This window comes from Blennius ocellaris (genome assembly GCF_963422515.1).
Source record: "Blennius ocellaris genome assembly, chromosome: 5".
Classification (NCBI taxonomy): Eukaryota; Metazoa; Chordata; class Actinopteri; order Blenniiformes; family Blenniidae; genus Blennius; species Blennius ocellaris.
This window is the reverse complement of record NC_137654.1, coordinates 28,836,172-28,848,377: the sequence shown is the minus strand read 5'-3', so window position 1 is coordinate 28,848,377 and position 12,206 is coordinate 28,836,172. Positions and strand designations below refer to the sequence as shown.

At 45.1% G+C, this 12,206-nt stretch overlaps 2 protein-coding genes across 3 annotated transcripts; both read left to right on the top strand.

The window, feature by feature from the left end:
• The first annotated feature begins 2,022 nt into the window (after positions 1-2,022).
• ptges3a (prostaglandin E synthase 3a (cytosolic)) lies at positions 2,023-6,910 on the top strand. Of its 2 annotated transcripts, XM_080497089.1 has the most exons (9): positions 2,023-2,151; positions 2,992-3,105; positions 4,238-4,307; positions 4,390-4,488; positions 4,605-4,694; positions 4,782-4,838; positions 4,946-4,973; positions 5,934-5,993; positions 6,081-6,910. In XM_080497089.1, coding segments are annotated over exons 1-8 (480 nt in total). In that variant the 5' UTR covers positions 2,023-2,149; the 3' UTR covers positions 5,954-5,993; positions 6,081-6,910. The 2 variants fall into 2 exon arrangements, with proteins under 2 accessions (XP_080353215.1, XP_080353214.1); XM_080497088.1 differs by having other exon boundaries at positions 5,934-6,910.
• A 3,217-nt stretch (positions 6,911-10,127) lies between these two features.
• On the top strand, positions 10,128-11,164 carry mipa (major intrinsic protein of lens fiber a; the record flags this gene model as incomplete). The annotated part of the gene is made up of 4 exons (XM_080497085.1): positions 10,128-10,487; positions 10,572-10,736; positions 10,817-10,897; positions 10,979-11,164. The coding sequence occupies 4 exons, from the start codon at positions 10,128-10,130 to the stop codon at positions 11,162-11,164; spliced, it is 792 nt and encodes a 263-aa protein (XP_080353211.1).
• Between the last annotated feature and the right edge of the window lie 1,042 nt (positions 11,165-12,206).

Here is a 12,206-nt window from a genome sequence, read left to right as displayed (position 1 = left end):
CTTTGTTTCTGGCTTCATCACACTTATACTGAACAATGCAAATGAAAGAGAATAAAGTTTGACAAACAATAAACTGTGGTTTTTTTTGTTTTGTTGAGATCTTACTTTTGAAAACAGGCTCAGGAAGTGATCATTGTGTTCCTTTACGAGATAATAACACACTTATGGGGACATTGTTTACGTCATTCAGCCGTGTGAAGCTCAGCCAGTCAGCGGGACGCCTGTCCAATCGTTATTAATGGCGTCATTAAAATCAAGAGAAAAAAGGCAAAATGCTTTGTTCTTCACTGTGGTCCACCCACGGTGAAGAAACAAAAACCAGGTCTTTAAGAGCACAATAATGCATCTGAATTACGGCCCATTATCTGCCGGGGAAAGAAACACGTTTTTCTGAAATCCAGTTCAACACAGCTGCAGAACGCTGCCGGGCTTCATTTTGCCTTTTCCCATAATAACGACTAATTCACAGCGTCCGTCGAATCGATCAGAATCAGTGGCTTTGAGTGAAAACCTTTGAGGATAATGATGCCGTTTTATAAGGGGATACTTTATGATTTGGGGAACATTTTTTTAAAAATGGATGGCTGCTTTTAATCAGCTTGGAGGCCGCTGGTTCTGTTCTGTACCAGCGACAGCTACTGCTGGACAGATGATAAATGTACTCGCCCGACTTTAATATTATTCAAAATGGGACGGTAAGTATATCAAATGCTCTCTGTGTTTCCTACTTCGCTGTCGCCTGAAGCTCTGCTCCCTCTTGTAATCCTCTGAAGGTCAGCGTCAAGCACAAGCTGCTAAGTTCCCTGTCACCTCCTCAGTGTCCCAAAAGGTTGTTTTTTTTTTTTTTTTCTTATCCCTTCCTGTGCGACTCCGCAGCTCTTTTATCATCAGTGTCACCTGTGAGCTGGACCCACAGTGAATATATTTCCCCACTCGTACGACTGAGCGGCCCTCTCTTCTTCTTCTGCTCTGGCTATTGTGTCTGTGCTTTCAGCAGCTGCCAGGCCTAATCTCAGTGATGCCGCCTCTCAGCCTCTCTTGTCAGAGTCCAACTGCTTGAAGCACTCGAAACTTCCATCAACCCCCCCCCACCCCCTCCCCCCGTCGGCCCCGAGAGTCGTTATTCAGTGCCCATGCGCTTCTGCTCCAGCTTTAACTCTCTAAGAAAATCACTGGAAGTCAAACATTATCGGGGACACGCGCGTTTTGACACCTTTCGTTTTTAGAACGGATGAATCTGCGGTACGTTCTGAGGTTGTTTGCCAAAAGCAACTGCCAGAGAGGCATCTGTTAATAAGCGGGCTGAGATGCAAGCTGTGAAGGGAGATGCTTTGGCTTCCACAACTCTTATCTGTGCTCATCTCTGTTGGGCAATAAGAATAATAATAATAAAAAAAAAAAAAGCAGAGTTGCTGTCATGTGTTTTTCCATCATCTCCAAACACAGAAATGCTCTCAGCCTGATATCAGGGGCACAAAAGGACAGAGAACTACCAAGAACCACAAACAAAAATCTAACTATTACCAAAAAAAAGTACACATTCATGCATATCAGTACAACCAATATAAACAAAATGACCAGGAAGTGATAACCAACTACTGGAAATGGTGCAACATACATCCAGGGAAATTCCCAGCCTGCCCACACACCAACCCTCACAACTACAGCGGGTTTGACTTGCTTTTTGCCTGCTTTGGCACCGGCTGGGTATTCTAAAATGTCATGACAAAACCAGTGTAGTTCAAATGAATAATGTGCAGCAGAAACTCTCTGTAAAGAGAGTTAAGAAATACCAAATGACCACAAATAGGCACTGAGGCGGTATTATAATAATAATCATAATAATAATCATAATAATAATAATAATAATAATAATAATAATAATAATAATAATAATAATAATAATAATAATAATAATAATAATAATAATAATAGTTTTCCAGAAGGCTCTCTCGCGGTTCCGGCTTGCGCGGCTCCATGTCACGTCTCGCGAGAACGAGCACATCTCGCGATGTTTCGTCGGACCGTCTGTTGTAAACCTGAGTTAACTATTTCGGGAGTCGCGGCACTATTTTACCGGTCTTTGCAGCTGGGTAGCAGTGTTTTCTTTATCCGAAGAGGGACGTTTTTCGCGCTAAAACACTGAAGGATGTAAGTGCCGTTATCTTCCTGCCGCTCCTTGCCAACTAGCTGCAAGTCTTGTGGAATAATGCGGATCGGCGAACTAACGGCGGCTAACTGTGCTAAGACACGAGTTAGCTTCATCAGCGGCGGAGCCTCGATTCACGACAATGGCACCACGAACCGACACAGACCGATGACTTCCCGTCGCTCGGCTTTCGTGTGACTCCACGGTGGCGCTCGCTCCACTCCTGCAGTTTGCGAGCTTCAAGACGCGCTTTTGAAGGGAGCCCAGTCGCCCGCAGCCTAGCAGTGCTAATGTCGCCTCTCGTGACAAGGTTGCATGTTGTAACGCTCCGGAGATTTTCACTTAATGCTGAATGTCAACCAGCCCAGATGCTTCAATTAATTCGTAATTCTGCACGATATTATCCCAGTATAATGTGCCACTTTTTTTTTTTTTATTTCGTATTATCTGTGCAGCTGTCTGCCAATACATTTCAACCGCCTCCTCACATTGTCCTGACGTGTGCGCAGTTTATTTTGAAAAACCACCTCGATAAATCTATCCTAAATGTGAAGCTGTGTAAAGGTGAACTGGTGTGGGTTTGCATGCTGATCTATGACGAGCGAGTGACGTACTCGTCAGCGTGACCTCAGATGTCCTGCACACACACACACACACACACACACACACACACACACACACACACACACACACACACACACACACACACACACACACACGTGGGCTACCGGGACACCACATTCCCATCACGTTAATGAACAACCTGGATAATCTGTGGGATTATAAAGGTTGAAGTATGAGTCTTCTGACTGTCTCCCGTTTTCTCCCCGACCTCACCTTAGGCAGCCCGCGTCAGCCAAGTGGTACGACAGACGAGACTCCGTGTTTGTGGAGTTCTGCGTGGAGGACAGCAAAGATGTGAAGGCACTTTTCGACAAGACGAAATTTGTTTTCAGGTAAGTTATTAGGACATTCAGCTTGGAAGCTTCTGAGGCCATGGACTGGCTTTTTACGGGATGAGGTAGTCTGTAAGACTACATGAAGCACTGACCTTGAGTGCAGCCAAAATGAGGCCCCATTAACTGATTAGAAAACCGTTTGATCAAAACACAAGATATGACTTCCTATAATAATTTCATTCATTCTTCATGAACTGGATTTAATGATGACGTTTACACAAGACCCTTCCTTCTGGCCATAGAACTCTAGAACTCCTCCTGTAAATAGTGTTTGTTCTGTTTGTAGACACACAGAGACAAAGCTTTTTTCATTCAAAACAGACGCACACATGAGTGGAATTTCATTGCGAATTGCTCCGACGGCCACATTTCAGTCGTAAGCATTTGAAGTAAAAGTTTCTAAAAACTAACCGGTAATGGTCAATTTCATTTTTTCTATCCTTGTACCAGTCTTCTACACAGAATCTCCCTGTGGGGTTGTATGAAGTATTTCTAATACGCAGGTTTTGGGGTGGGCCGTCACTGTTCTTACAGTTGTATTCTAATAATTGACGGATATGTTTTGATTTTAATTGTTCTGCTTCCAGGGAATTCTACTCAGTGACAGTACAAGCAGGTTTAGCCTCAATCACAATCATTTGGCGTCATCTGGTCGTATTATTGTTGTGTTGTTTTCTATGAGTAACACCTTGGGAACATTTCCAACAGCTGTTGTTCATCACAGCATTGCTGACAAACCAGTTTACCCGTCGTCATGGGTGACCTTTTGAGGTGTATGAGGGCAAAGTATGCGAGGCGTTTGAGTCCGAGCGTTTCTGCTTTTATCGCACCACTTTACACATTTAGGTTTCAATTTCAGTCTGAAAGTGAAAATATAGTAAATCATCCTCCGTGTTTATCCTGAACTGAATTTATTTTGAAGGTCAAACACTGGATAGGTTTTTTTTATAAATGATTTTCTGTTGCTATTGATTTGTATCTGAATGGAAAATATGATGTAATCAACCATTTATTATCTCTTCCTGTTAGAGTATCATCGTTCCAAGTTAAAGAAAAGGGAATAATCTTTCATCTCTGCTCTGATTTATGAGTATTAATGCCCCGACGTGTTTTGGGTTCGGCTCCACAGCTGCATCGCTGGACCAGACGACGTCAAACACCACAATCCGGTGGACCTTTTTGGAGAGATCAATCCCAAAGTAAGCGTGTCGCCCTAATTCTGTGTGTCTTATTTCAATTTCTCCCGTCACAATGATTTACGAGAGTCTCTCTGTCACGCAGGATTCCAAACACAGACGCACCGATCGGTCCGTCTTGTGTTGTTTACGGAAGGTCGAGGCTGGAAAGTCATGGCCCCGACTTACCAAAGACAAGGCGAAGGTAACGTTTGTTCTCCAAGTAAAACGTGTCCGTTGATCTATATGGGGAATCTAACCTTGGACCAGTGTGTTGACCAAAAAAAAAAAAATGAGAATGTTTTTGTTTTGTTTTTTTAGTGCAACTGGCTGAGTGTGGATTTCAATAACTGGAAGGACTGGGAAGATGATTCCGATGAGGACTTGTCAAGTTTTGACAAATTTTCAGAGGTAAGCCGCGACAACACACAAACAGTCCGCGAAGCTCGAGCGCCTTAAAGAAACGCTGACTGGATTCTCTTCTGCGCCTTCCTGAAGATGATGAACAGCATGGGAGGCGACGACCTGCCGGATCTAGACGGCGCCGACGAGGAGGTTTGTTGATTTCATCACAACACGTCGGGTCTGTTTCTGCTGTGATGGTGAAACAGACTGGATCAGTCAGAAATGTCTTCTAATTTGTTTTTATCTTTACTTTGCAGCATGACTCTGCAGAAAGCGACAACGAAAGTGAGTTTTCATCTTAATTATTTGTAGAAAAGCATGAAGAAGTGGTTCGGCTACGTTTTAGAGTTCAGGAACAAACGTTGGTGACGTTTAATCCTGAAACATGGAGAGCGAGGGGAAAAGGAAAGGAGCCCAGTCAAAGTCTCCCAGCAGTAGAAACCGAAAAGTCGTCTTCTAACCTCCTGAGCCTGACGCCTGAAAGCTCTGCCTCCCATTCTCCTTTTAGAAAACCCAGCCGCCTCCAGGGGGCAGCACTCACAACCACAGCTCTTTTAAATGGAGCCTGGTTGGAAAAGGGCTTTATAGGTTAAAACAGGGGTGTCAAACATGCAAGTAATGTAAAGCAAAAATGACATTCAAAACCGGCCTTGGTCAGAATTAGTTAATGCATCTGTGGAGGTCACATGACGCAACACCTTTCACAATAAAACGAGTCCAATTTATGTGAAGTGATACTTTAGACACGTAAATGCAAAATAATTTTCCAGATGATGACAAATTGTTTTAATCCTGAATACAAATACGATATCCAGGTACAGATGACTGAGGTTTTTGTTTTTTTATATATCTGATTAACTTGAATGGATAAATTTCAGAATAGACGAGCAAATTCTTGCAGTTACAGGCTCAAAAGAAGGAAAGACTTTGACATTTGTCCATATCTGCAGTTTAATATGTTCTGTTTGACTTGTTGGGCCTCCAGAGGTTAGGTTAGGGTGGATGTGGCCCCTCAACTGAAATGAGTTTGACACCCCTGGGTTAAAAAGAAAGATTTAAAATTCTATTCTAGATTTTACAGGAAACTGATGTTAGAGTGACACGATCCTTCCTGAACCTCCTGTGTCGATCACGAGAGTCAAATTCCAGTAACGTAATCCAGTGGTAAAAAATTGTTTGCATAATAATTGGGAAAGAAAAAAGAAATCTCAAACTGACTCAAATTCACTTTTCTACCTTTTCCAGAAATGCCCGACCTGGAGTAGAACGGCATGGCCGCCACCTCAGTCGTTAACGCAACAACTTGTGAGTGGGCTGGAGAGGGAAGGAGAGAGAGACGAAACATGAGTCGGCAGCCATGTTGGAGGAGGAGCTCACCTCTCTCTCTCGCAGCCTCCGAAGCGAAGCTGCCTGCAGGGGGCGACGGGGAGCCACCGTTGGATACAGACTGGCACAGGGATCCATCGCCACCACGTACAGTGCTGTGCTTTGCCGTTTTGTTCTGCATGGACAATTCTGTTCAAATGAAATCTTCTTGTTCGTTGACTTAAAACGACTGTAATGGGATGTTCTGATGTCTTACACCTCTTTCTCTCTCTCGCTCTCTCTCTCTCTCTCTCTTTCTCTCTTTTTTTTTTCTTGCAATGTCAGATTCTGTATTCAACGTTGTGATTTCTAATGGAAAGGAAAAAAAACAAACTCAAAATGCCTATTTTCCAACAATAGTTTTTTTAATGACAGATTTTTTCCCCCTTTAATGTTTGTATTGTAAAATGCACTTATTTTGTTTGTTAATTTAAAAAAAGAAAGGCAGGAGTTCCGCTTGTTTTATGACATACGCCAACATCTACACATATTTAACAATAACTTCTCTCTTTTTTTTTTTTTTTTAAATAAAACCTGTTTCACCATTTTAAAGAATAATAATATGCTTGTTAAACTTTACAGCTTGTGTTGAGCTTCTTGCAGTGGACCGATGCACCATATAGTCATTTCTCCGCAGCAGTCAGTGAGTTTGGTTCTGTGCCAGCAGGCGCCACGTCACATACTGTAGCCCCGACAACAAAAACGTCGTTTCTCTTCCACGTACGAGTCCCGATTCGACGGAAAGCCGGCGACGGCGGTTCGGTTTGAAGGATCGTGTGCTTTGATCTCTTTGATATTTGTGGAACACTTACTGCATCTGTCTCATGCCATGGGTCTGCAACATTTCTAATAAACTTTGCAAGAATGGCTGGTCGCTGTTGTCGTGCTGCTGTTGTGAAGGAAGTCACATTCACTTTGTTTATTAATTACCAGGGACTGGGCTTGTCTGAGACATTAACCAGGTTTAGTCCAGAATCATTTATCCAGAGTTTAATTGGCTGGTTTTTGTAACTATAAGCCACGAATTCTTCTCACAACTTGAACCATGTGACAATGACTGGCTAATTTATGGATATTTGAGGGTTAATAAGCTTTATGCCAGCGACACGTGGGTGATGCGTTCATGTGCATCACGTAACTCGAGTTTTATTATTATTTTTTAATCTTTTTAAATTCGGTGCGTGCAGCTTCTATAAAGGTTGCACTCAATAGTTTTCAAATTACTGTGATTTAAATGCTTCTGGGGAACAATAGAGCAGGGGTGTCAACAGTTTTTTTTTCTTTTTTTGTATCAAATGAATCCATGAGTTTGTAAAAACACCCATAATGCCACAGCCGTAGAAGAAGTTATTTTGGACAATTCAGTGTATTTTTCACAGAAAGTAAAATTAAAATGGACTTTTTTTTTGTTTTTGTCTTGCAAATAAATACATTTTCTTCACGTATACAAAAAAACTCCAAACAATTAAGCTTAAATTTGAAGCTTTTAATGGCTTTTATTGCCAGTCTGGCCGACTCCAGACCACTGACCATCTTAACTCACGCTGGAAATCCATAAAAAAAAAAAAGAACCTCACAGATACTAAAGCTGACGATCCTAACAGTAAATTACACATTTCACTGGTAATCTGCATTAAACCGATAAAAAGAACAAAAATTGGAGCTAATCTTTGATATTTATTCCACAGATGAGGAAAAGGGGAACTCTGATAAGGATTTTCATAAACGTTTTCTGGATGACGGGTGTGAGGAGAAGTGAAATGTAAGTCTACTGAGATGAGAGTTATTAACGCTCAGGCCTGAGTTCTGGTCAGATTATTCTTCCATGACTCTAAATCACTGGAGGATATCAGTCAGTGAGTCAGTGTGTTTGCCCTCTGATGGGCTAAAGTGTTTTCCAGTGTGTATTCTGCTTTTCGTCCGTTGTCGCCCTGGATCACATCCAACTTTCCTTAATCACGTTTCAGATGAAACCGCTTTGGAAAGTCTCTTCTGTTTTCAATCAATGTGTCATAAATCCAAATGACATTCCGCTATGAACTGTATCACTATGAACGACCACATTTAGACTGCAACACATGAAGCTGTATTTTATATGTTAAAAAAAAAAAACACAAAAACAACGCAATATATTATGATAACTAAAGTACCTGTTAGATTACAACACTCCAGGGTCGAAACTTTTGATCTCAAACTGATTGTAAAGGTTGAAGTACTTTAAATGTGCACACACACACACACACACACACACACACACACACACACACACACACACACACACACACACACACACACACACACACACACACGAGGAATCAATATAAAAAGGGGAAGTGCAGTGCACTGCCCCATTCTTATCACTGATATCTCTTCTGTTTGAAAAAGCTTCTTGTTCTGAACTGGACCGTCTCTCCCTGCAGTACTCGTTTCCTACCACTGTGTGGTGGTGTTGAGTGCAGCTCGGATTCAGCAGCCAGTGGTGTGAGATGTTTTTTGATTTTTTTTTAGGGGGGGAGGGGGGGCTGCATGTTGAGTGTGTGTCAGCAGTCTGAACGGGAAAGCACAATGCAAGCACCTTTTCATCAGCCGCTCCAAAACTGTGGGCTTAAAGCCATAATAGGCGGCTTACGCAGCCACAAGAAGGTCGTGATCCCCGCCACAATAGAGACGCCCCAGTGGACAAACCCATAAAGTGTCGGAATAATCGGGTTCAAGAAATGTAAACGGCTTGAGATAGCCTCCTCGGCGAGCTTCACAAGAGGTCGTCGTATTGAATAAAAAACCTCCAATTGAACCCTTGTTTTTTTTTTTTCTCCTGACGCCGCTTCGAAACCAACCTGAAGCGTTGCACCGAACGTTCATTTATATATAGAGCCGATCCGCCGCGTGGGAAGAAAAAAAAAGAAAAGGGCAACTCGCAGATTCAACAGTGGCGGTTAAAACAAACAGATCATAGAAAGTAGCAGAAATTGTTACTGCCGCAGCGTTTTGTTTTCACGGCTGAAAGGGGAACGCGCTGAGCTCGGCATAATCCTTTCAGAGGGCACTTCGGGCCGTCCCGCTGGCTGCGACGGTCAGCACGATGGCCGGCCCCCCGGCTCCAGCCGTGGATTTTCCACCGCTTTATCCGACCTGAGCCTCCAAACCCGTCCACCCACAGACACACAATGCAAAACTCTGCCTAATCACTTCTGCTGCCACCAAGTTCATTTGTACCAATCCGGGGCGGCGAGTCTGCCCAGTGGACTTCGATTCCGGGAATCTGAAGATGGCCTTTTTTTTTTTTTCATGAAGCGAGGAAAATGTGACCCTCGGCTCGTCTCAGCAGTTCACCAAACACAAGCGCTTTCAGTATTTTTATTTACGTTCAGGTTGGAAAAGACAGGATTTGGTGTTTTCTGACAAACGTTAAAGCACCTGTAAGAGCCGATCACCTCTGACGGGTGTCCGAGGTGCAGTGAACCCATGAAACGTCACAATACCTTCTGTAGGAACATTAAAAAGGTATAAAATAAACACGGAGATCTTGCAGATACCTTCCCCCCACATATAACTGAATCTACAAGTTGGTTTCCTTAAACTCCAGACTCCTGGTGTTTTCACGTGGCAGCAAGGGGAGAGTGACGGTCGGGAGCAAGGGGGTTAAATGACTTGTTTTGATTGCCTGTCATTGTGCCCGGCCCCTCCCCCCTGCGCCGTGCGGCCGGCGGCCGGCGTTATAAAAAGGCCTCCCGGCTCCCCCTGCCCTGGTAAAGAGGCTGAATGTCTGCAGGACATGCTTAACGTCTGTCTGTCCATGTTATCCTACTAACCACCAGCGCGGCTGGCGTATAGATGCACAGAGACTGGCACATCGCTCCATGCAGGAGCTTTGTATGACAGGAATCGGAAGGCGGTGCTGCAGATTGTTCACGGTTTTATGAGGGTTGGCGATTCTTTAGCTTTGGAAGCGCCGTTTTCGTCCGATAGGAAAGGTTCCGTCTCTTTGTCGCGTCGCTTTCTTCCAGGAGGGTCCTAAACACAGGAGCCTCTCCGTTTAGCGTGTAGACGTTGCTCGGTCGATCGGTTTCCATCATGTGGGAGTTCAGGTCCATGTCGTTCTGGCGAGCGGTGTTCGCCGAGTTCTACGGCACCATGTTCTTTGTGTTCTTCGGGCTGGGGGCGGCCCTGCGCTGGACCACCGGGCCCCACAATGTCCTGCATGTCGCCTTCTGCTTCGGGCTGGCGGCCGCCACCCTCATCCAGTCCATCGGCCACATCAGCGGCGGGCACATCAACCCGGCGGTCACCTTCGCCTACCTGATCGGCTCCCAGATGTCCCTGTTCCGCGCCTTCTTCTACATCATGGCCCAGTGCCTGGGAGCGCTGGCCGGAGCCGCCGTGCTCTACGGCGTCACGCCAACCAACATGAGGGGAAACCTGGCTCTGAACACGGTAAGACCACACGCCTGGAGGGAGAATCCATCGGAATCACCCGCTCACGCCTTGTGACCGCCTGTCTCGTCTTCTCTCCGGCAGCTGCAGCCCGGTATAAGTCTGGGCATGGCCACCACCATGGAGGTCTTCCTCACCCTCCAGCTCGTCGTCTGCATCTTTGCCGTGACCGATGAGCGGCGCAACGGCCGTCTGGGCTCCGCCGCCCTCGCCATCGGCTTCTCTGTGCTCATGGGGCACCTCCTCGGGGTAAGAACCGGCGCAGGATCACTTTGTTAACGCGTACGTTATGTCCACGTTGACCCTGAACTCCTCCGTCCACCGCTCAGATGTACTACACCGGAGCAGGAATGAACCCCGCCAGGTCCTTCGCCCCGGCTGTCCTGATCAGGAATTTTGTCAACCACTGGGTGAGAACTCTTAAATCTGTGAATACAAACGATTGTAAGCCAGAAAAGTTTTCAGACTCAAGGACTCTTCTCTTGTCGCAGGTGTACTGGGTGGGACCGATGATCGGCGGCGCCCTGGGCGCCCTGCTCTATGACTTCATGCTCTTCCCCCGCATGCGCGGCCTCTCCGAAAGGCTCGCCACGCTGAAGGGCACCCGGCCCCCCGAGGCCGAGGGCCAGCAGGAGACCAGGGGGGAGCCCATCGAGCTGAAGACACAGGCCCTATAAGCTTGGAGTAGAAAATTGGCCTTCTGACCTCCATCTCCCTCTGCACCCCCACCACCCCCCCCCCACATTATAATCCCAAACACCTTCTCGCTTTGCACCCTCAACCCGGACCGGCCGAAATCGTCACCCGCAGCCCGAACCAGCTCTCTTTTTGATTTCACGCCTTCCTTCCTCGTCCGGCCGGCGGCGGCGGCGGCGGCGGCGTGCAGAACCAAGATGGAGGATCAGAAGAAGACTTGCCACTGAAGGAAGCACCCTGTTGCCCTGCGGTGTGGAGGGGGAGGGGGGCGGCGCCCGTCACCCCCGGCTCACCCGGTGGCTGTAACTGCTCAGGACAGGGGCCAATATCTCTCCCTCTCTCTCTCCCTCTCTCTCTCTCTCTCTCTCTCTCTCTCTCCCTGCCTCCCTCTCTCTGTTTTTCTTTTTTGTAGTCTGCTAGGAGTGAAGCTACAGTAGAACAGTGGACTTCTGCATGCTTTTTTTTTTTTTTTTTTGATCCAGCGTGATCTTGCCCTACGTTTTGTTTTGTTTCATGAAGATTTGGTAAATTACATGTATTTATTGTACTTTACCAGTATTTATTTGGCTTTTTATTTATTAAAATTTATTTTTAGCTGTATGTGCGTGCTTGTGTGTGCGTGCGTGTGTGTGTGCGTGTGTGTGTGTGTGTGTGTGTACGCTCGTGTGGTTGTTTTAAGTTTTAATTCATGATTTTTATTTTTCACTTTTGATCGCAACAATAATTTGTATTATTTCATTTAAAAAAAATGTTTTTTTTTTTTTTTTCCTATTTACAATTCAAGCTTGTTTTAGGGAAAGATGCTGCCTTTTCTTTTCTCCGCTCTTACTTATATACCGCGAACGTTCAATACATTCAACCGGTTTCATGTGAGCCCCGGTTTTATATCCGAAATCAAAGTAGCTTAAATTCTATTACAGTTCAGAGTTTTGTTTTTCATCTAGTGAACCACACACATATATTGATATTTGTGTTCAATAAAAGAGGCAGGAAACTATTTAATCCTTTCTGAGCTCAATCTTC

Coding starts and splice junctions, on each gene's coding strand:
- ptges3a (XM_080497089.1), top strand. Junction 4,308..4,389: donor TTGGAGAGATCAATCCCAAA/GTAAGCGTGTCG, acceptor TCTGTCACGCAG/GATTCCAAACACAGACGCAC. Junction 4,695..4,781: donor GTTTTGACAAATTTTCAGAG/GTAAGCCGCGAC, acceptor GCCTTCCTGAAG/ATGATGAACAGCATGGGAGG.